The sequence below is a fragment of the Monodelphis domestica genome, chromosome 2, assembly GCF_027887165.1.
Source record: "Monodelphis domestica isolate mMonDom1 chromosome 2, mMonDom1.pri, whole genome shotgun sequence".
Lineage (NCBI taxonomy): Eukaryota > Metazoa > Chordata > Mammalia > Didelphimorphia > Didelphidae > Monodelphis > Monodelphis domestica.
The window spans coordinates 356,561,470-356,584,543 of record NC_077228.1 but is presented as its reverse complement, the minus strand read 5'-3'; the positions used below and the strand labels follow the sequence as shown (position 1 = coordinate 356,584,543).

Below are 23,074 nucleotides of genomic sequence, written 5' to 3'. Positions count from 1 at the left end.
TGGGGAATTTTGTTTCTCCTTTTGTTCTATGGTTAGAATGTAAATGAAAATGAAGATAATTTCCATGGGGGAGATTTGGGGACATGAAGCCTAGATAATTTCTGAGGGTCTTTCTAACTTTCCAATTCTAAGTCTAAAATTCCTTGCTAGAAAATAGAACTCGTGACCTTTTATGGTATGTGGAAATTTAATAGAATGTGTGGGAAGAAAGGAATTTCCCAAAGCACTGCTAATGTAGCAGCCAAGTTGAGTTTGAAATGGATTAGTGTCAGGTCAGCATAGTGAGAATAAAGCCCTCTAAGATAAAAGTTTCTTCTTTCATTTGACATCCTGATCTTCTCTCTTTTGTGAATTCGAAACTTTTTATTGCTGACACATACAAAGGTCTAGTTTGGGCTGATTAGAAGTGTAGCTTACACTCAGGTTTACATTATTTTTAAAATGCAGGCAAATCCTTACCTGTCTACAAAGAGATTGGGAGAAGAAACAAAGGTTTGACCTGAAATACACAGCACTGATCTTCGCAAGGACCTCATATGTCCATTCCCTTTACTGGGACTTTACTGGGACTCTGTTGCAAAGTGAGCTTGGCTGAATAATTGCCTGTCATTAAGATGATATATGTCAAGTTGAAGGCAGAGAAAAATTAGATATACTATTTTTTTTTTTGCTTGATAGGCTCACAGGCTGATCCAGAGGTCTTTAAGTCCTATTTTAAATTAAATTATCTTAATTATATCTCAAATCCTAATTATTTCCTTCATCTGTTCATATCTAATACTTGTTTTATACTTTATAACATATTTTCTCCAGCAACTTTTTACTTTTCTGGCTTCCCTCTTTCTTACCTACCTACCTACCTAGATTCATTCCTTCCTTATTTCCTTGCTTCCTTCCTTCCTCCATTCCACATTCCTCCCTCCTTCCTTTCCTTTCCTCCATTCCTTTTCAACAAAATATGTCATAGTAGAAAGAGCAAAAGCCTGAGAATTATGAAGGACTAGCTAAGCGTAGTTCTGGACTATACTGTTTATTAGCCATGTGCATTTAAGATAACTTATTTCACATTTCTGGTCCTTCATTTTCTGACCTATAAAATTAAGGGATTGGTGCATATGATTTCTAAAGTACCTATTAATCTAATATAATTTTCCATGCATCCTTTTCAAATTAATAATAGAGATTTTTAGTTCTCTCACAGAATTCCTGAATCAGAAAGAATTGTACTTGGTAAATGCACCTAGCAGGGGAATGGCCTGAAGCTTTTACTTAGCAACCTAGATTCAAGTAAAGTTTGATTAAAGGGCAGGCTAATAATTTTGAAAGGATTTGAAGTATACTAGACAGAAAATTTCATTCTTCTTTTGTAATCTTAGCAAAATGCACTTAAGATTGTGGATTTAGAGCTTGAAGGGACCTTAGAGGTTAATTAGTCGAACCCCCTTCATTTTACAGATGAGGCTTAGAGAGGTTACATGACATGCCCAAAATTAGGGAGGTAGGCAGATTTGAACTCAAACACCAGCACATTTTTACATTATCCACTGCTTGTTCCTTTGATTTATCTTCAGTATGTCAGATGTCCAAAGAGTCAGTCAATGAATAAAAAGGCATTTTATTAAGTGCTTACTGTATACCAAGTATTATGGAGATACAGACAGGAAAATTAAGACTGTCTCTGGAGCAGCTAGGTAGCACAGTGAAAAAAAAAAGATAGTATATGCTTTCAAGTATCTCACATTCTATTTGGAGGAAACAATACATATAGGACAATTTATAGTCATTAGAAATCTCTGAAAGTATACAGTAGCAGACAGATTAGAGAGTAAGAACAAGGATTTGAAGAACATTGAGAAAAAAGAAAAAGGAAATCGGGATGTTTGTAGGGGGAGCCATTGAATGCACTAAAATGAAAGCTGGTTCCAGAGATATCCAACTCTGACATTCCAATGTGAAACCAACATATTTGGCTCTCACCTCCCTAAAGGAATAATTTTCCATAGATTTAGAATGATTGAAGAGAACTATTACTCTGTTCAAATGTTACTGAGCAGGATTTATTCTTAATGCTCTGTTAGAAAGTTGAACTACTAACCACTATCTTAGCATCCCCCTGGATCATCACCTTGCCACAAAGTTGGCAGAGCTACAAAGTGAGGTTGCCGAAATGTCAGGGATGTGATGTTACATTCAGGAACCAATCCCTTGTTCCTTCCCAAGCTTGAACAGCTCCAGAAATGGCAGCTAACGATTTTTAAAAAGTGGGAATAAATAGAATAGGCAAAACAAACAGACATCCGATTTTTTCCTCTCAATCAAGGAATTTGAGCTTTAGCTTTGGGCATATGTCATAACAAATATGTTAAGAGTTATTTTGCATGATACATATGCTTACAATATTTATGCAGTCAATTACTTTCTGCATACTTGGCTAAGAAAGAAATGCCAGTGTTTGAAAAGGACATAGCTGGGTATGTGAAATCGTACATCAAACAACTCTTGTTATTTATGGCAAATCCACATTTTATTAATGTTTGTTCTGAGTTCCCACACTTTAGAAACACAAATAGAAGCAGCTACTTTTGGCCTTAAGATGGATCTTAAACATAAAAGAAACATATGATTCAAGGAGTGGAGGAGGAAGCTGAAACACGTGTGGCATGGATTTTTTCAAACATCTTTGCCTTTTTCTTGGCTTCAAGAATTGTCACTCTAGATGTAGCATATCCATGTGGGCTCTAAGACATCAGGTTAGGAGCAGAACTCAGGGTTGCTAACAGTTTTTACATTTTCAATTTCTGAGTACTGGATAACTTTTTTTTTCATTTGAAACCATTAGGTACCCTAAGAGAGTGCTATACACTTTCTAAAAGCCCTCAAGAACATAGCTACAGTAGTAAGCATTTATTAAAACCTACTCTGTGCAAAATACCATGCTAGGTTATAAGAAGAGAAAGATAAAAAAAATTATTCCTACCTCTAAGGTACTTAATTTTTACTGGAAGTAGAATTCATTCAGTAAATGAAACGAAAGAGAAATCCAGACTCTCCTGTGTTTTTTAGATAAGGATATCATTTCCAGAATGTTGGGGCCACTTCAGGAATTTAGGAGACAACTGTAAAGTGTTATTTGTAAGATATGTTCCGTCTTTGTAGAATCAATAAACGTCATATGAAGAGTTCTTTTTTGAGCACACTAAATTCTAGCAAACAACTATTGGCCCCAAAGTCTTATGACACTTATTTCTAAAATAGAAAACTCCAGATTTCTAGCTACTCATCCAGCCAGAGCTTTAATTAAAGTAGCCTCTGGAAAGCTCATGAGGATCCTTGGCACTTTAACAACATTTATGCAATTCAGGTATCCAACAAACAATGGAGGAAAGAATTTACACAAAGACTCACATTTTGATGCAAGCAGCTTCTCTCTCTCTCTGTGACTTAGGAAAAGATGAAATTTAGGAATATACCATGACTTTTTTTCTCTCTCCAACAAATATATGCATTGAATCCAAAAGAAGCAAAACAGGCTGCCAGGGCTGTTGGAGGGTCTCCTTTGACTTCAGCTCTGTGGGAGAAACATGAGTGTCAGTTTGTTTCTCTATGACTTGTGACATATAAAGGGTTGACTCCCACTCTGCTGCTGAACAACCATTCCCTGTCCAAATATATTTATACAGTGGGGACAGCAAATGCCCTGTAGAATGTCCCTAAAGAAGTTAGCCTGATGGATAGATTGAAATTTTCAGCTAAGAACCACCCACACCCATCCATATACCCACACACTTATTATAAAAGAATAAATGCAGCATGAATGGGACTAAACCTAAAACCTATTTCAGTCCAACATTCTTTAAAAAGTCCCTGATCTTCTCGTATGATAGAAATGGCTAAAACTGGAAGACTCTGGTCATAAGATAGCCAGGAATTAGTTCAGTACAAGAGTCCAGTTTAGGGTTCTCTATTTGGGAAGTGTAGCCCTACTGCTCCCTTCCTCTAGCTTTTCCATCATGCCATGAGGAAATCCTTGGCATTTGAGCACAGAAGTGATTCCTCACAGACAATTATCTGCTTTGGAGTTCCTATCATAGAGTTAGGAGTCCCTGGGCATCTCTGGGGACCTAGAAACTCCACATTATACAGTGACATGAAGCAGGGAGTAAAGGGGATAGTTGAAGGAGGAAACCAAATAAACTTAACTTGTTCCAATGTGATTTCATTGTTGTAGGGAGCTCCCAGGTGAGGACACTTCCCTCTACTAAATACAACTGAACACCTCCCCATCAGTTTATTCATCTTAGAGAGCTGACTTTAACACTGAGAGATTATGTGACCAATCCTGTCACAAAAGTACCATGAGTCTAAAGGAGAACTTAATCCTAGGTCTTCCCAGTTTCAAGGCCAGCTCTCTATATTCCGTGCTGACTCTGACAGACAGATAGATACAGATAAACAGAGACAGAGATACAGTGAATACATTCTGTTTCTCAGTCTAGGGTTTCTCTTATTTTGTTCCATTGTGTGATGCTCTTTGAATTCTAGTTCTTTAAGACTTTATAATTATTGTGATTGTGATTGTGATTGTAGTAAGAGCGTGCACCCACACGTATAGAGGTGCCCATGCGTTGTTGCAAGGATGCTGTCCTCATATGTGGCTTGATGGGAGGAAGAATAGACATCTCTAGTTTCTTCTCCCCCAACCCTTCTCTGAGGGAAAATTTTATTCCTGCCATGAGAGGAAGCAGGAGGTTGGGGCTGGATGCCACACTCTGCTCTCTTCAGACAGAAGAGGTACTGAGCTAAAAGTATATTTATTTGCTGCTTTAAATATGTTTGCCTAGGGAATGAGATTGAGTTGTATCTAATTTTTGACTGCTTTATCATTTGGGGGAGAAGGAAGGCTCTAAGCTCTATATGCAAGATTTGATCCCTTTCCTATTTAATACCAGTTCCACAATGAACACACAGAGCAAATAGTAAAGAAGTCTATTTATACAAAACATAACAAAATGAGAATTGGAGTAGGTACATATAGGAGAATATATATTAGATAATGCAGAACGAAAGAGCTCTCCTAATAGACATGAGATAATTCAGCTCAACTAAGAGTATACTAGATTTCACCCAAGGGGAAACTATGAAGATTCTAGAGTTGCAAGCTGGGACATGATGGAGGCTGCTTGCTTCTCTCATACCTTCCCAGAACCTTTGCCTTCAGCAACCTGAAAGAGGGTTATCTTATTCCATCTTTTCTCTTGAAGTCTGAAGCCAGGAGCACCAGAACAAAGAATCCCAAAAGGAGAAATTAATGAGAACTGAAGCTCTGGCCTCCTACCAACTCTGTCCCACCTTCTACACAGGGAAGAGCCTTCATATCCACCAATAAGAAGAGAGTTCCATACCACTGGGCTTTGGAACAAGAGTTACATAAAATAATCACTTAGCCTTCATTTTCCTCACCTATAAAATGGGCATGGCATTTAAGGCATATCCTTCCTTCACACAGGAAGTAAAAAGCTTTATATGCCTCAAAGTAGCATAGAAATTATAGTATTCATTATTATGATCAAATAAGCTATGGTGGTAAGGTTTTACTGTGATATTACTTTGGTATATTGAAAACTTTTGATTAAATAGAATTGAAATGGATTAGAGGAAATTGATTGAATGATTCAGGATGTGGGAATGAAGTAATGTTCAAATAACAGATTGAGTGGAAAACAAGATCTCCTGCTACTTAGTAGGAAAAGAATATGACAGTTGCCCAATGTGTTCTTCTTATTCCTGAGTCTGGGAGTAAGGTAAATTTCTTTATGGAGGAAAGGGTGTGCTTTCTGATCAAACTTCCATCAGTTGTCCTCTTACCCTGTTTCTCCACATCCTATTGCCAGTGCCCCAATGGGATATGAAAAGTTGACTTAGAGTTATGCATAGCTGTGCCAATCAAGTACAAGTTCTAGTAGGTAACCAAACTGGAACGGTTCTGGAAAGGACCCAATAAGAGAGTCTGTACTCTGTCTCAGGACCAACCTATAAGCACTGAAAATCAAAAATGCAACAAGTACTTATCAATTATCTACTTTAGTATAGGCACTGAGCTAGACTCTGGGGATATAGAGACAAAAATAAAAAACACTTTTACCCCCAGTGGGCTTATCAAGAAAGGAAATATGTACATATATACAGAACAAATATAAGATGGGGGCATAGTAACTGAAAGGAATCAGAAAAGGTTTCATGTAGAGGGGAGCACCAGCTAAGTTTTGAAAGGAACTAGAGATTCTAAGATGGAAGTGAATTCCAGACTTAGGCATAGCTATAGCTAAGGCACAGACATTCAATTTACACTAGCTCTTTGGTTCAAGGTCATCATTCTTTGGTAATAGTAATCCACAAAACCCAAGAAAAACATAAAATGGCACTAGACCTTTGCTTGATCCAGAGTAACAGAGGTTACTATGAATCACAAATCAAAATTTTAGACCATGTAGAAACATTAATTTAACTATTGAACCCTAAACATGAGAACTTCATCTAAAGACAAGTTGATGTACTTAGGGGATATCTGAATCACAGCAGTATTGACATTCTCACTATAAATGAAGTCAGAAAATAAATGGAAGCTGCAACTAATTCCCCACCCTTTTTCATCAGCTCTGTTGCTTTTGGAGTTCTTTGGTCTTCTCAATCATGCCTTCTTTCTCCAGAAAATTAATCATTGGGAAATTTCATTATGCTGCTGGATTCAATCATCCTGGTTCTTACATCTCATCAATACCTTACCTCCCTTCTTATTGGATGCTATGCCTGGTGATAGACAAGGTAATGGACTTCAGGACATCTACCTAAAGATCTCAGCATAGTTTTCTCTCCATTTTCTACCAGCTACATTGCCTTAGAACTTCTCTGGAACTCTCTGACATGCCTTTGAGTCTTCTCATGCCCCACATCTTTTTCAGTTTCCTTTTGTGTGTTGTCTCATCCTCGTTAGACTGAAATTCTTGAGGTTGAATCTTGTCTATTTTTATTTGTATTTTTATCCCCAGTACTTAGTACAGTGACTATCATATAGTAAGCACTTACTAAATGTTTATTGACTAATTGGTTAAATAAAATATGATTATTCATAGGTTCTGATTGGAAAAGACAAGTGGACTGGAGAAGTTGGTTTTGTTGTATACTCAAAGGCATCAATTAAGTAGATTTCACATAGGGCATTAGAGCACTCATATTATGCTTATCATGAGCATAAGCAAAAAAAAGACCATTGTGAAGATATACATATGTTCCAGAGGAGGAAGAGTAGAGAATTTCCACAGCTCTTAACCTTTCCATAGTTCTTTACCTGGGGTCTACAAACTTAATATATATATATTTATATTATATATTATGTTATATATATAATATAATATAATATATATTATATTATGTTATATAAGCATTTATTTAGCTACCACTATATGCTGTGCTTTTTCTTTTCTAACAAATAACATCTCATTTGACCCTCAAAATAATTTTACCAGGTAGGCACTATTATCCCCCATTTTATATTTGAGAAGACTGAGGAAGATAAGGTTAAAAAATGATCAGAAAGGGGGCAGCTGGGTGGCTCAGTGGATTGAGAGCCAGGCCTAGAGATGGCAGGTCCTAGGTTCAAATCTGGACTCAGACACTTCCCAGCTGTGTGACCCTGGGCAAGTCACTTGACCCCCATTGCCTAGCCCTTACCATCTTCTGCCTTGGAGCCAATACACAGTATTGACTCCGAGACCGAAGGTAAGGGTTTAAAAAAAAATGATCAGAAAGCACTGGTATAAATGATAACTACCATCACAAAACAAAATGAACTGCATCTTAACAAAGAAAGAGCCATGCATATGTCTCAGACAGAAGTCTTACATCTAAAATAGAGAACTTTGTCAAATTGATAAGAACAACAGCCATTCTCCAATTGATAAATGATCAAAAAATATATAAAATTTTTGGATGAAGAAACCAAAATCACATATAGGCATATGAAAAAGTCTAAAATTATTACTGATTATAGAAATTAAAATTAAAACAGTTCTGAGATATCATCTCACACCTATCAATTTGGCTAAAAAAATAAAAGGGCAAAATGACAAATGTTGGAAGGGATGTAGAAAAATCTAGATACTGTTGGTAGAACTGTGAATTGATCCAACCATTTTGGAAAGAAGTTTGTAATTATGCCAAGAAAGTTATAAAAATGTGCATATACCCTTAGACCTAGTAATGCCACTATTTCCCAAAAGTAGAGAAAAAGAAAAAGAGCTGATATGTTCTAAAATATTTATAGTAGTTTTATTTGTGGTGGTAAGGAACTGGAAAATCAAGGGGAAGTACATCTGGTGAATGGCTAAAAAAGTTGTGGTCTATGATTGTGATGGAATTCTACTGTTCCACAAGATGAGATGAGCAGGTTAATTAAAAAAAAAAAAAACACTTGGAAATACCTACTTGAAATTATGAAGAATGAAACAAGTAAAGCCAAGAGAACATTATATGTGTGTGTGTGTGTATGTGTGTGTGTGTGTGTGTGTGTATAGCTATAAAATATTTGAAGAAAAATTTGTGAATATCCACCTCCAAAGAAAGAACTGATAGAAATACAAAAGACATAATTTATATATACATTTATTTTCTATTGTTTTGGGGTGATGCCTTCTATGGTGTAGGGAAGTTAAGGAGGGGTTGAAATATCTGGGAATTTTCATTGAACCAACAAATAATTTTTTTAAAAAGGAATGAACCATGCAAAATGGCAGCCAAGTTATGTTCAGCAGTAAGCTATTGATGTGGAGCTGGAGTTCAGAATATCAGTATAAAATATACAGCTATGGGAGTCATCTGAGTTGAAATGAAAATTGAATCCATGGAGTATGATGAAGAATCAGAAATTAGTAGCATGGAAGCCAAGGGAAGGAATATGCAGGTGGTCAGCAATAATAAAAAAAACCATTGGAGGTGAAAGAGGAAGAGAACTGAGGAAGATCCATTGGATCTAGCAGTTGAGGTTATTGGCACCTTTGGAGAAAATAACTTCTCTATTAGAGTGGGATCAGAAGGATGGCAAGAGGCTGAGGTGGTGAAAAGTGGAGGCAATGAAAACAAAGCTACAGATTCTGGTTTCCTGGAGAGAAAACTAATAAAATCATGATACTCTTAGGAAACTATGTCTATCAAAGAATGCTATGGCTCCAGGAGTATAAAGAACCACATGACCCCAGAGATGGCATCAAATAAAAGTAGTGATGGAATGGTGACTTTCTGGGTCGAACTGGTTGCTAATGGAACTTAAACTGGCATCAGAATTACCTCATTTGTAGAACATCGAGGAAGATCCTGGTCTAAGTCTCTTGAACTCAGAAGGGTGCTTGGACTAAGCAGAAGCCAGAAAAGAAAAAAAAAAGCATAAGGAGGGGGGGCATCTGGGTAGCTCAGTGGATTGAGAGTCAGGAGGTCCTGAGTTCAAATTTGACCTCAGATACTTCTTCAGTGTGTGACTTAGCAAGTCACTTAACCCCCATTGACTAGACCTTACCACCACTCTTCTGCCTTAGAACCAATACCCAGTATTGATTCTAAGACAGAAGGTAAGGGTTAAAAAAAAAAAGCAGAAAGGGACAGAGCCTTGGGGTGGAGAATCAAATGTTTGCATTGCTTCTTCACTGGAATGGTGAGTTAAATGGATTGTTCAGGCCTATATACTATGTCTCAACTTCTCTACAAAAACTCCTGTAAGCCGAAGCTGAATTTAGAGAAATCCAGTGTTCAAAATAAAAAAGGGGAAGAGTCCCATTATCCTCTGCTCTAGTTAGACCTCACCCAGAGCACTATAAACTTGTGTTTGAAAATGGTACTTAATGCCTCTTGTACTTAGCACAGTTTTTGGCATATTATAAGTGTTCAGTAAATTCATTCATTCACTATTTCATAGAAAAGTTGTTAGAAGAGCACTTTGGAAACTATAGTATTATATGATATGACTTCTTGGGCTGTCAATTTGCCTATTTTCTAGCTTTGTAAAGTTCTAGTTAGGTCCCTTTTGTTCTACAAGGTACTAAGCAGATGATAAAGATAACTTTTCTGTACAATATAGTCACATCATATTTGTATAACAACAAGAAAACTGGAGAGGGAAGAAAATACTACTAATTCTATCTCAGATACTGGTCTTTGTAGGGTTGGACCTTTTCCATCTACCCAGTTTCCCTACATATTTCTAGGCTTACTCTGCCTAGACCATTTCCCTCCATTCCACTTGAGACAAAGTTAATTTCTCAAAATCTTTTTTGTCCTAAAAGTAGAAAAGCAAAAGAAATGAAAAATACATCATGTAGTTTAACTCTACAGAAGTTCCCTGAACTAAATCAAGTTTAACTTCAGAATAGCATATTTTATAAAGTTTACCAGATTTCAGTCTTCATTCCTTTCGTTGGCTTCCATTCAGAGTGGCTTGAATGTTTCACAAGTGGGTGATGGCCAAAGAGACTTATATAGCTAGCCTGAAACAGATGCATGTCATTGCTGTTGCCAATCCTTTGTCCCACCCTCACCCACCCAATTGTATTATGACAGTGGGACTTTGAGAGCATAATGTGCTTGAGACAGGTAGTCAGATACTGCTAGAATACATCTAACAGTCTTTTTTCTTCTTCTACCATCTACTCTATGTGAATTAGTAATTCGTGGATTACTAATGACTCTTTTATTCAGTCAGTCAACAAGCAGGCATTATTATGTGCTTAGAATGTTCTGGGGGATTTTGTCATGTGCTGAGGATATAAAGGCAAAAGTCCAGTAATTCCTGCTCTCAAGGAACTCAACATTTCTATTTTAAGAAAGACGGGTGGGACATCTATAGGCTTATATACTTCTACATATATTCAATAAAGTATATATATATGTAGATGTATGTTTATATGTGGAAGTATAGGTAGATATACATACAAACACAAAAGATAATTTGGGGGACAGAGATCTAATAGCTAGAGGAATCATCAAACGTCATTCAATTATAGACTTGAGTCAAGTCTATAAAGACAGTAGATTGTAAGAGTTAGAGGTGAGCAGGAAGTGCTGTCCTTGGCTGAAGGATTCCTGTGGAAGATGAGGGGAGCTGGAGTTTTACGTGTGGGGAACAGTATTAAGTCCAGTTATTTCTAAATTACAGAATACATAAAGAAGACTAAGGCTAGAAAAAGCAGGTGGTCGAAGGTGCCCGGGATCTGCTTATCCTTGTCAATGTTCACTCTTTCAGTCGTCTCCGATTCTTCATGATCTTGTGGACGGTAGTATCCAGAGAATTGTCTTGGTAAAGATACTAGAGTGATTTGCTAGCGATTCTCCCAGGGTCACATAGCTAGTAAGTATCTGCATTTAGATTTCCACTCGGGTCTTCCAGACTCCAGAGCCAATTTTCTGTTCACTGAGCCACCTAGCTGCAACTTGCTTACCCTAGACTTGTACAATGTATAGAGATCCCAATCCCTTTGTTCTCTTGAATACAAAGTATACATGCGTTTCTGTGCATTGGTGTGTGGCTTCATTTTCCCGCTGCCTAGGTACATACACACTCATGTTCTTTATATTCTAAAGAACAACAGGAATTGGAACCTTTATAAATGCACCCATATAAATTCACCTATTAGTGCAAGACTGGTGCCAGGAAAGGATATGTGCTTGTGTGTGTGCATGCCTGTGTAGCCACTCAAGACAAAGAGAACTGGAGCCCCTTATAAACACACTGGTCTCGGGTTGGAACCTTTGACATTCAGACTTTTCTAGCTCCAGTGTTCCAGAGCCGCCGCACTGAACTGCAAGTTAGGAAACGAGTGCTGCCTTGGCTTCTGCTGCTCACTTGCTGCGAAACCTTTGACCAATTACATTTCATTTCTCTGGGCCTCATTCTCTTTATCTGTAAAATGAAGTTATTGGACTAGATGATTTCTAAGGTCCCTTCTGGTCCTTAACTTAGATTTAAGCAGCATTCGTAGGTAATTAGTGACCAATGTCTCCCACAGTATTCGGTGACCAGTTTCAAACAAAGTTGAAATCATTTTGGTTGCATTTGGTGTCAAGCACCTTGTCCCATTTTTCAGTTCAAACTCTTGGGAGGGTAGTTAAACAGCAATTAGGGAGTTACACTGAGTTTGCTCTAAGGAGAATATAAATTAGAAATGCTTTATTCTATTGCCATTACATGTTCATATATAGATTAGGAAATTATGTAAATGAAAATCATCTGGCTGCATCATTTAGCAGGTTTCCTCTCCAAGAATGATCAAGGCTTCCACCAAACTTTAACCCTGGGATTGTCAAGCAAAAGATGTCCTATTGGCACCTCAAACTTAATATATACAAAAACAGACTTCATCTCCCCACCCGCCACTCTCCAAACTTCTCTAGTTCTTACTGAGAGCACTACACAATTAAATAAAAATGAAACTTGCTGAGAGGAATGCATTTTTAATTGCAATCTTCGATCCATACAGCCCCAAAGCTCTCCATTTCTCTCATTATAACACTTTTGTAGCTATTTGTAGCTATTTGCAAACCACAAAAAAATTGGGAAAACTTGTCTTTTAAAAAGTTTCATCTGCATGCTTCATACAAATATTCTGTGCTTGGATCCAAGCGTTCCTATTTAAAGTTACTATAACCATGTTCAATTAAATCAAATTTTTGCACTAATATAAAGGAGTTTCTTCTTTTTATGGCTGGCAGTATTTCCACATACAATTCTTAAAACTCACATTAAAATTGACCTGATATTTTATAATTCATAATACAAAGAATTTCACATTACAGTACTCAAACTTGGACTAATTGTTACCAATATTCCTTGGGAATAATTTAGAGCTTGGTCAGACATTGAAGAGAGCAAGGTCATCCTGACTTTTGTCTTGCCATTGGACTTCCATGACTGGAAGGGAGTGAGGCTGAAGGCTTTGTGCAACTCTGCCTGACTTAAATCCAGCTTTTATAACTGAACTTATGGCTTATTTTTGTTTTTCATTTTAAAAAAATCTGTAAGTCAGTGTAAAGTTGCAGCTGGGGCTACCTTATAAAACAAACACAAAATGAACAAGTTCATATAAATCATTTAAAAAAATTTTTTTTTAAGTTTTTATTTTATTTCTTTCACAGTCATTGCTATCCCAAATATCCCTCTCTCAACCCTTCCCAAAGAGTCATTCCATGACAAATAGAACTTTTTAAAGGGAGAAAAAAAAACACCACCACCGACTGATCGATATATTGTAAAAGTCTGATAATATATGCAAAAACTAACATCTGTGGATCTTCTTTCTCCACAAAGGGCAGTTGGGAAGTGTCTTCTCCTAGCTCTTCATTTGAGTACTGCTTGACTTTTAATTTTTGGCGTGAAGTTGTTCTTTTCCATTCTATATAGTTTTCATGGTTCTGCTTACTTCACTCTGCTCTAAATACATAGATCTTTCCATGCTTCTCTGTATTCATCTCATGTCATTTTAATAACAGCACAGATATTCCATATATGTATACACCCTAAATGTATAAACATTTATTTAGCCATTACCTAATTGTTGGACATTATTTTCAACTTTTAGCTATAGCAAAAAAGTATTGCTATGACTATCATGAGTACATGGAACTTTCTTCTAATAAATGGTTTTCTGTGGGGTATAACCCAGTAAGGAAGTTCTGACTAGTTTCATAAATTGGATTTGGGTAAAATGCTTTATTTTTTAGCAATTGTGATGTATGGGCAGTTTCTTAATAGACTGACATGATTTTCCTGTGAATCCATGAAGACCAATTTGCTAATTCCTTTCCATCTAAATCTTTCTTTTTTAAGACAGTGTTAAAACCTCTCAATGTTCCATGGTTTGTATATTTTGTTTTTTAAAGTATTCCTTTAGTGTTCCCATATATCTGGGTATAGTATATTATTTTTATTCCTTCTAGTTTTGCTGTCACTTCACCTTGCTTATTGCTATTTTATTTATTTAAACTTCAGCTTTCTTCTTTTTAATATGATTACCTAAGAATTTGTCAATTTAATTAGAAATTTTCTTTTCAAAGAACTAGCTTTTCATTTTATCTCTTCTATTTTTGGAATCTATTTTCCTCTCATTTTAATATCTTTTGGCCTTGTTGGCTTTTTATAATTTTAAAAAATGCAGTTTATCAACCCTCTTTTTCTATATTGTTAATGCATACTTTTAAGGATATGAGACCCCTTACCCAGGACTTTTTTTTTTTGCTGCATCTCTCAAATTTTGATTGCTTCATCATTATTTTAATTTACTTAGTTATTGCTTCTGATTTATTCTCATTTAGGTCTAGCTCTTTTATTTGTGGACCAGAATCAATCACTACTTTTTACTGCATTTAGTATGTAAAGGACATTTTTATTTCTGCCTTTAAAAAAAATTCAATAATATTTTTATTCTAAATTTTACAAAACCAAACATTTCCATATACAAAGAAAACAATCATATGCAATTGAAATCACAAGTCCCCTATGTTTAGTTTCTTTTTCTTCACATCTACATAATAAATCCTGTCCACAAGTGTTCCAGAATTTCCCCACCCTCCATGCATTACAAAAGATACCATCAGGGAGGTTGACCGTACATATAAATTAATTCTTTCATGTTTCATCTTTCTGTTCACTTTCTGGAGGTAATATTCAGTTTATCCTCCCAGCATTAATTCTATAGCTATGTATCACATCCTCCCGTTTCTACTCATTTCTCTGTTCTCCCATGTAGTTCTTTCCAGGTTTTTATAAAAAATGTCTGTTCATCATTTCTTATGGCACAGTAGTATTCCATCACAATCATATGCAATTTGTTCAGCCATTCCTCAATTGATAGGCATCCCCTCAATTCCCAACTTTTTGCCACCACAGAGAGCAGCTATATTTTGGAACATATGGCTTCTTTTCCTCTTTCCCTAATCTCCCTAGGAAATGGACCCAGCAATGGCATGTCTAAGGGCATACAGTTTTATAACTAACTCTATAAGTGTAGTTCCAAATTGCTTTCCAAAATGCTGGATCAGTTTACAACTCCAAAAGAGCATTAGAGTTTCCATTTTTCTACACCTATTTCTGTAACATTTCTTCACAATATCTTTGTACCCTACTACATTGTCAATTTTTTTAAAATTTTATATATTGCTGAGAAATATGTATACTTTTATTCTCTTTTAGGGGATGCCATTCTTTTAACTAGTTTCTCTAATAAATTTAGTTCTATATTTTTCTGTTCATATTAGAATTATCCCAAACCGAGAGGGTTATTAAATTTCCTGCCATTATTGTGGTACTATGTTTTCTTGTAGTTCAGATAGCATTTCCTATATGAATTTGGATGGTTTAGGCATACACAATTTACAATTTCTTACCAATATTGCTTTGTCATGTTTGTCACAGCATAACATACTTTACTTTTGTATATTAAGAAAGGAATCCCTTACTGACTTCTTAGTTGTCACTTTGCTGCCCTTGGATGCTATTATTATTCATATTTTTTGTGCATGGATATTTGAAAAGCAATCTCTATAATTTCTAAAAAATATTTCAAATGCTTATTATTGGATTCTTTTTTTTTATAGTTAAGCTCAGATTTGTAGGTTACATCACCGTGGGCTACATCTTGAGCCCCACTGCTCGTTGAAACATCCATCCCCCTCCATTTCCTAGAGGGTACAGTATATCGTGTGTAATTTAAAATTTCCTTTTCTTTGTATTTGAAGGTTTTTTCCACGATTGCTTGTAGAACTTGTTTGTGAATTGGACCATCAAATTTAACCACTACGTGTCTGTTTGAAGACTTTTTTTTTTTTGCTGAAGGCAAACTGAATTTTGTCACTTTTTGTGTTCAAAAGTTGGGAGTACTTCTATTATATTTTGAATTGGGGTGTTATGGTTTTTTTGTCCTGTCATATTCTCCTAGGATTTTTTACTTATCCTGTCTTTGAGATAAAAATTTTTTGCTTAAAATATATATTTTAATGTTACTGATTATTTTTGGATTTTGTGGATTATCCTTGATGTCTATATATTAGCATCCCCAAGTTACTGTTCTCTCATTTCTGTGAAACTTGTCATTGCAGATTCCAGGATTTCTATTCTGCCCATATTTGCCACATAGGCAATAAATTCTGCTTTCATAACTTCTCTTTTGAACCACTGGGAACAGCTTGTTATGGTTCAATATTCTCTTCAAGTTCCTCAGGGACCTCTGTCTCAGTAAAAGTTGGATCTTTCCCCTTTGTTTTGCAATACTTAATAAATGCCTGAACTAATTACAAGGTATGGAAGTCATATTTCCTTCTGTTAGTTTTCCTTGATTTATCTTATGTTCAAGGACTTTATGTTTCTTCTTCCTGAAATCTTTGGTAATTTCAGTCTTTCTTACTTTCCCCTATTTCTTAATTTATTCTTCTCTGATTGTTGTTTCTGTGGAGTCTGACTCTCGAAGCAATTAAACTTCCTCCCTTGCTGGACAATTTGTGATTCTCCAAACTAGGTCTCTGTCCCAAGTGACTTTTGGGTGACCAGATGGATACTGTACTTCTTCAAGCTTAGTGAATTGCTGCCCCCCATACACAGGGTGTCTTGTCTTGCTTCCCTTGTTCCTTAGTTCTTTGGTAAGTTTGAGAGTCAAGATGGCAGCATAGAGGCAGCGAAAGTTCAGACCTCTGAAAATACTTCCTCAATGATTAAAAACAAAATGCTTGGAGGGGACTAAAAACCAAATCTAACAACAGGACAGAGCTAAGGAACCCTCCTACTGGACTCAAAAAGGTACACCCCCCAAAAGCCTGAATTTGAGGGGGAAGCTGAGTAGCTCAGTGGATTGAGAGCCAGGCCTAGAGATGGGAGGTCCTAAGTTCAAATCTGGCCTCAGACACTTCCCAGCTGTGTGACCCTTGGCAAGTCACTTGACCCCCCTTGCCTAGCCCTTACCATTCTTCTGCTTTGGAGCCAATACACAGTATTGACTCCAAGATGGAAGGTAAGGGCTTAAAAAAAAAAAAGAGCCTGAATTTGAGAACACTCAGGTTTAATGGGAAGGAAGAAGGAAGGGCCCAGGACCCCTCCCCCACATACACTACTGAGCCTCCAGTGGTGGCTGTAATCTCTGGGTGGGCAAGGGCGCTAGCATGGAGGGAGTACTGGCACAGCTGTGCCAGGCTCAGGGTGTTGAACACAGGTGGCGGGGAGGCAGCTGGAGAAGCTCAGAGAAGGCAACCCAAACATTCCATCTTGCCCCACCCCTTCCAGAGGTTTTGGCCTCAGGGTACATCCAACTCTGCAAGATCAACTCTGCCCTGGCTTAATCTTATCAATAATCAATGAAACCTTCAGAGGCCAGGGAAGCTCAAGCTCCAACACCCCTCACCCACAGACTGATCAGAGAGACTTGCTGACTAAGCTCCAAGGGAAAAAGCTGCAACAAACTACAGGCAACAACATGGACAACAGAGTGGGAAGCCCAGCTCCTTTTTAGCTTCTGCTGTCAGCTAGGGAAGATCTGAGTAATCTGATCAATCAGCAGAACAGAGAAATAGCCCCTTCAGGACCGAACAGCCCATACCCAGAGATCCAGCACAAAATGAGAGGAACTACAGGCAACTATAGGAGGTGGGGGTGGAGGTGGGGTGAAGAAGGGGAAAATATGAGTAAACAATAGAAAAATAAAAAAGAAATTACAATCGACAGCTTCTATTCAGGCAATGAACAAAGAGCAAATGGAACAGAGGAGGACCAAGGAACACCAAGCAAAAATACATAAACTCCAGCGAATTAAACACAGGCTTTGGAAGAATTCAAAATATAATTCAAAAAGCAATTAAAAGAGGCTGAAGACAACTGGGAAAAGAACTTAAAAAGAAAAATAAGTCATCTGGAAACAGAGGCACTTGAACTAAAATAAGAAAATAGTGTCTTGAAAGCCCAAATTAACCAGCTTGAAAATGAGGCAAAGAAAAAGAAAGATCAGAAGGAGAAGGGAAATTTGAAGCTTTGCAGCTCCAAAGTTGGTGTTATAGGAGTGAGGTCCTGGACAGGCTTTAGGTCTACAGGACTGGTGGTGCATTGGCTGTTTTCTTGTGGTCAAGGAAAACTCCCACAGTCTAGAACCAGGGTCTCCACAGTGGTGAAAAAAGAAAAAGGGGCCTGAGCACACAAGTGTTACTTCCAAAGATGGTTGCATAGGTACTGAACTGTCTAAATCAGGGTCTACAAGGAGAACCTGATGGTAGTGTTTCAATTTGTCTGGCATATGCTTCTTCACTATGTCCTACTCCTGCAGATAGTTTGGCTTGCTCTTTCTCCATCAGAGTTGCTTTCTCATAGATGATGGTCAGGCTTATAACAGAATCAGGGGCCTGAAGGGTGCTACCTCTCCCAGGACTCTTCTGCTCATCTGCCTTTTGGCAAGAAGGTGGTCAACAATTGTTGCTGGAGGTAGGCCCCTTTTCCACAATGATGGCTTGGAGTATGCTTTAATTCCCAAGGCTCTTGGACTCAGGTTCTGGGCTCTCTTAATCAGGGTGAAGGGAAGATCGTGATATAGGTGGTGGTTTGACTTGCCTGGCACTGGTTGCCCCACTATGGCCAATGCTATGATTAATCTATATTTCTGTATTTCAAAGAAACTACTGAAATCAATGTGAATCATCTAAATAGTACTCAGATTCTGAAAAAAAAAATTCAGTTGTTTTGGTTTTACTTGAGTGTTTCAGTATTAATTGCTTATGTATAATTTCATATTTGTTCTTTTTTCAAAGTTTTATATATGTGTTTTTTAATATTAAAAATAATTATAGACTACTCCATCATGAGAAATCACTTGTAGCAAAGTTAAAAAGTTAAATAAACTAATAGTGTTCTAATTTTTTTTCTAACTCCTATCTAATTTTCTCAACTTTTTTGTCAAGTAGTGAGTCCTTATCCCAATAATTTGTATGTTGTGTACCAAACTGTTTAATATACTAATACTCTACACTATAGTCCACTGATGGTGTACTTATGACATGTGTGTCAAAGTTGACACACAGAGTGCTTTCTGTGGGCATGTAGCTGTCTTCCCTCGCCCTGCCCAGAGTTCATTACTAGAAAGGCAGAGGAACTCAGGAAGAGCTGCTCCCCTCCCCCTTTCCACTGTGCCTGATGACATTTTTCATATCTTCCACTCCTCTGCCCAGCAGCCCAATGAGGGTAAGGTGGGCAGCTCAAATTCAGCAGAGCTGGAGGGGAGTGGAGCACTCAAATAACTCCTCTCCCTCTTTCTACAGTTGCTGAGGACATTCCTTACTTCATCCGTTCCTTCTCTGACCAGCAGCCCAATGGTATCACTTCTTCCCTCCCTTGTGTGGGGTACAGGGGCAAGGGGTCCAGAGCATATCCAGCATGTGGCAGGGGAGCAAATCACTGGGTTTGAGGGGTTGGGGGGGAAGGGCAGGTTCTGGCACTCTGACTCTAAAAGGTTGGCCATCATTACTATAATCTGTGCAATATGGCAGTAGGTAAGAAACATGGAAAAAAGGATAAAAGTTCATACATATTCAGACAAGGAATAAAGAAGTTCATATACAATTTAAAATGGTTTTGCACAAAAGAGAAGTCTTTACTCATTTCCTAATTCTAGAAGATATTGATTCGAATTTGTAAGAAAAATAAGAATTCTACATTTGTTCTTTGAGTAGTTTCTTGCCTCTCTGAAATCACTCTTTTCCACAAATATGTTATGTTCTTAAAATTGTTTAAACTGTAACTGAGCATTAATAAAATGAAAATAAATTTCATGTATTAACATCAAAAAAAATTAAAGCTGCTGGTGGAGTTGTGAACTGATCCAACCATTCTGGAGGGCAATTTGGAACTATGCCCAAAGGGTGACAAAAGAATATCTACCCTTTGACCCAGCCATAGCACTGCTGGGTCTGTACCCCAAAGAGATAATGGACAAAAAGACTTGTACAAAAATATTCATAGCTGTGCTCTTTGTGGTGGCCAAAAACTGGAAAACGAGGGGATCCCCATCAATTGGGGAATGGCTGAACAAACTGTGGTATATGTTGGTGATGGAGTACTATTGTGTTAAAAGGAATAATAAAGTGGAGGAGTTCCATGGAGACTGGAACAACCTCCAGGAAGTGATGCAGAGCGAGAGGAGCAGAACCAGGAGAACATTGTACACAGAGACTAATACACTGTGGTATAATCGAACGTAATGGACTTCTCCATAAATGGTGGTGTAATGTCCCTGAACAATTTGCAGGGATCCAGGAGAAAAAAACACCATTCATAAGTAAAGGATAAACTATGGGAGTGGAAACACCGAGGAAAAGCAACTGCCTGAACACAGAGGTTGAGGGGACATGACAGAGGAGAGACTCTAAATGAACACTCTAATGCAAATACTATCAACAAAGCAATGGGTTCAAATCAAGAAAACATCTAATGCCCAGTGGACTTACGTGTCGGCTATGGGGGGTGGGGGGGAGGAAAAGAAAATGATCTATGTCTTTAACGAACAATGCTTGGAAATGATCAAATAAAATATATTTTTAAAAAAATTAAAGCAAATGGATCAAAATTAAATGAAGAAAAACTGCAATAGGCATTTCACAGGTCTTTTTCAGTTAAGCTATGACATATTAAAAGGTAGCAACAATCATATGAAATGCATTCTGGGTCCCAGTTATTTGGATGTGGCCTACACAGCTGAAAAGAACTATTTTGACTTGAAGAATGTTCATAAAATAGCTACCATTGATAAAATATCAGTTTCCTATTTAACTCTTTAAAAATATTTAATAATTTTCAAAGTGGAAATATAATTTAAAAACTCTAATGTATTATGTATAAATAATAAACTCATAATCATTCAGGCAGTGCTAAGTAAAAGAATTAAAATACTAAAAAGCAAAATAAAACAGAACCAAACAAATTATAGTTTAAGAACTGAAAGGTCATAAATTCCCAGTTCATAACAAGAGACAAATTAAACACTTATCCTTTCAATTTTATTAAAATATTTTATATCTGAATACATAATGTCAGATTTTATTTACAAAAACCAGATCAATGTAACAAAAATGACATTTTTGTTTATTGTGGGGAAAATCAAAACTATTCTGATGCCAAGCTGGGATCACAGTTTGAAATGAATAAAGTTTAGGTAGTAAAAATCCTGTTCTTTCTTTTGCTTCTAAGTCTTTTACTGTGTCAAAGACAATAATCTCATCACTTGACACTCACAGATGTACTTCATATGCTCACCTGGAAAGATTATTTTTAGTGCCCATTTAAAAACTTAACGTTTTAACTTAAAATGAAGTTCTTTTTGATGCTGAATAAACCAAAATGTAAACAAATATGTAATATTTGTGAGCACAAAGGAGTTGGTATTTTTCTATTGGCTATATGAAGATATCCCTTACTTTGAATTATAGTTTCTAGTCAATATTATCAATAGATTATAAGTTTGTAGGCTCTGTCAGTAACTGTACCAACTGCTTTTTACCTTACTAATAATTGGATTAAGATGGAGTAAGAGAAAGTCTAGTTATTGTTTTCATAACATTTTTTAAGAGATGAAATCAGGCTGATTGGAAAATGCTAAGTAACTATGGTATGTGATTTAGTTTTACCATTAAGTCCTATAAAGTAGTCAAAATGATTAAATTCTATTGAGAAAATATATGTAAATATTAATCCCTCTCAAGAACATAGCTGTCCAGCAAACTATGGGGTTGATTTGAATGATTCACACAACCATTAGATTTCAAAATAAACATTAATGTAAGCAAATTTATACTTCTAAGAATTTAATATGACATTTGTGGCTACAAACTGTACCAATTTTTTTTTTACAAATTATTGCTGATTTGATAAATAATAGTTTAATGACACCAAGACTATATTATGAACAAATGAGACTGGTAACCAGGATCTACCAACATTGACTCGGCTTCTTACTCCTCCCTGCTCTCTCTACTCCACTCCACCCTGTAGGCAGCAGCTTGTCTTTGAGGACAGAACACAGCAAGCAGTACAAGGACACCTTTACTACTCCTGCATTTACTCAAATTTTCATTCATGGAAGAGACATAAGATCCTGCAATTGTTAAACAAAGATATTGGTCTAAAAACGCAATCAAAATTTAGTAGTTTTGGCTTTTGAGTCTGAGATGTTATCAATTGTAAATCAAACAACAACAACAACAACAATAATAATAATAATAATAATAATGATAACAGAAAATCCTCATTGTTAACACCAAGAAGTTAACCCCCCCCACCCCCAAAAGAAATCCCTAGCATTAAAAGGACACATTTTAAATTTGCATATACTACTTACAATGACTGGAAACTGCAAATGTCACTTGTAATCTAGCATTATGGCTTTACAAGAAACAAAAGACATAAGAAAAGAGATTATTCAGTCAGAATTTGAAAAGACACTGATAAACTTGCAAATCATAACTTCTAGCTATAATGTTAAAAGAGAAATTTGGATAATGTATTTCAAAAACAGGGACATCTCATAACCAGGAGGAGACTGGGATAAAAATAGACTATATACTTGCTGGTACAAGAGATTTCACACAGCTTCTCAAAAAAGAAGTGGTTGTAAAAGGCATTGCTAAAACACTCAACTGACAAGTGTTTTATAATCATTTCTTTTAAAAAAATAATTCTGACTACATGAAAAACTTCAAATTAAATTAAAATCATTACTCCTCTGTTACAGAAGATTTTCTGGATTTGAGGACAAGGTCCTTGATAGATGTAGAAATTTCCTGAAGTTCCTTTCGAATGGCATTATTAGCATCTTCATGCTCTTTGCCTACTTGGTTAATCAATTGGTCATCTCCTTGCCCCGTTTTCTTATTTTGATTAACCAGCTGCTTCACGACTAGGCCTTGGTATCTGACCAGAAGAGAATGCTGATCCTGAAGTGGGGGAAAGAAAGGGAAGTTAACAAAAGGGATTCAGAGAAAAAGAGACAGCCAGCTAAATTCTGTTTTTAAAATGAATCTG

At 36.6% G+C, this 23,074-nt stretch overlaps 2 protein-coding genes across 11 annotated transcripts in view; both read right to left on the bottom strand.

Moving 5' to 3' along the window:
• Positions 1-10,560, bottom strand: part of FHL5 (four and a half LIM domains 5) — an 87,783-nt gene extending 77,223 nt beyond the window's left edge. For 6 of the 7 annotated variants that reach the window (XM_056818609.1, XM_056818612.1, XM_007484343.3 and 3 more), the window contains exons 1-3: positions 10,435-10,553; positions 9,340-9,403; positions 3,406-3,568 (exon numbers count right to left, since the gene is read on the bottom strand). The gene's annotated coding sequence lies outside the window, so the exon portion shown is untranslated. Of the gene's footprint in view, positions 1-3,405; positions 3,569-9,339; positions 9,404-10,434 lie in introns of all 7 variants that reach the window. The other variant, XM_007484342.3, reaches the window with a different exon arrangement.
• A 10,472-nt stretch (positions 10,561-21,032) lies between these two features.
• UFL1 (UFM1 specific ligase 1) overlaps positions 21,033-23,074 on the bottom strand; it is a 154,117-nt gene continuing 152,075 nt past the window's right edge. For 2 of the 4 annotated variants that reach the window (XM_056818607.1, XM_007484340.3), the window contains exons 19-20: positions 22,772-22,986; positions 21,033-22,435 (exon numbers count right to left, since the gene is read on the bottom strand). In XM_056818607.1, the coding sequence (XP_056674585.1) occupies positions 22,384-22,435; positions 22,772-22,986 (267 nt within the window). In that variant the 3' untranslated portion in view covers positions 21,033-22,383. Of the gene's footprint in view, positions 22,987-23,074 lie in introns of all 4 variants that reach the window. The other 2 variants (XM_007484341.3, XM_001367616.5) reach the window with 2 other exon arrangements.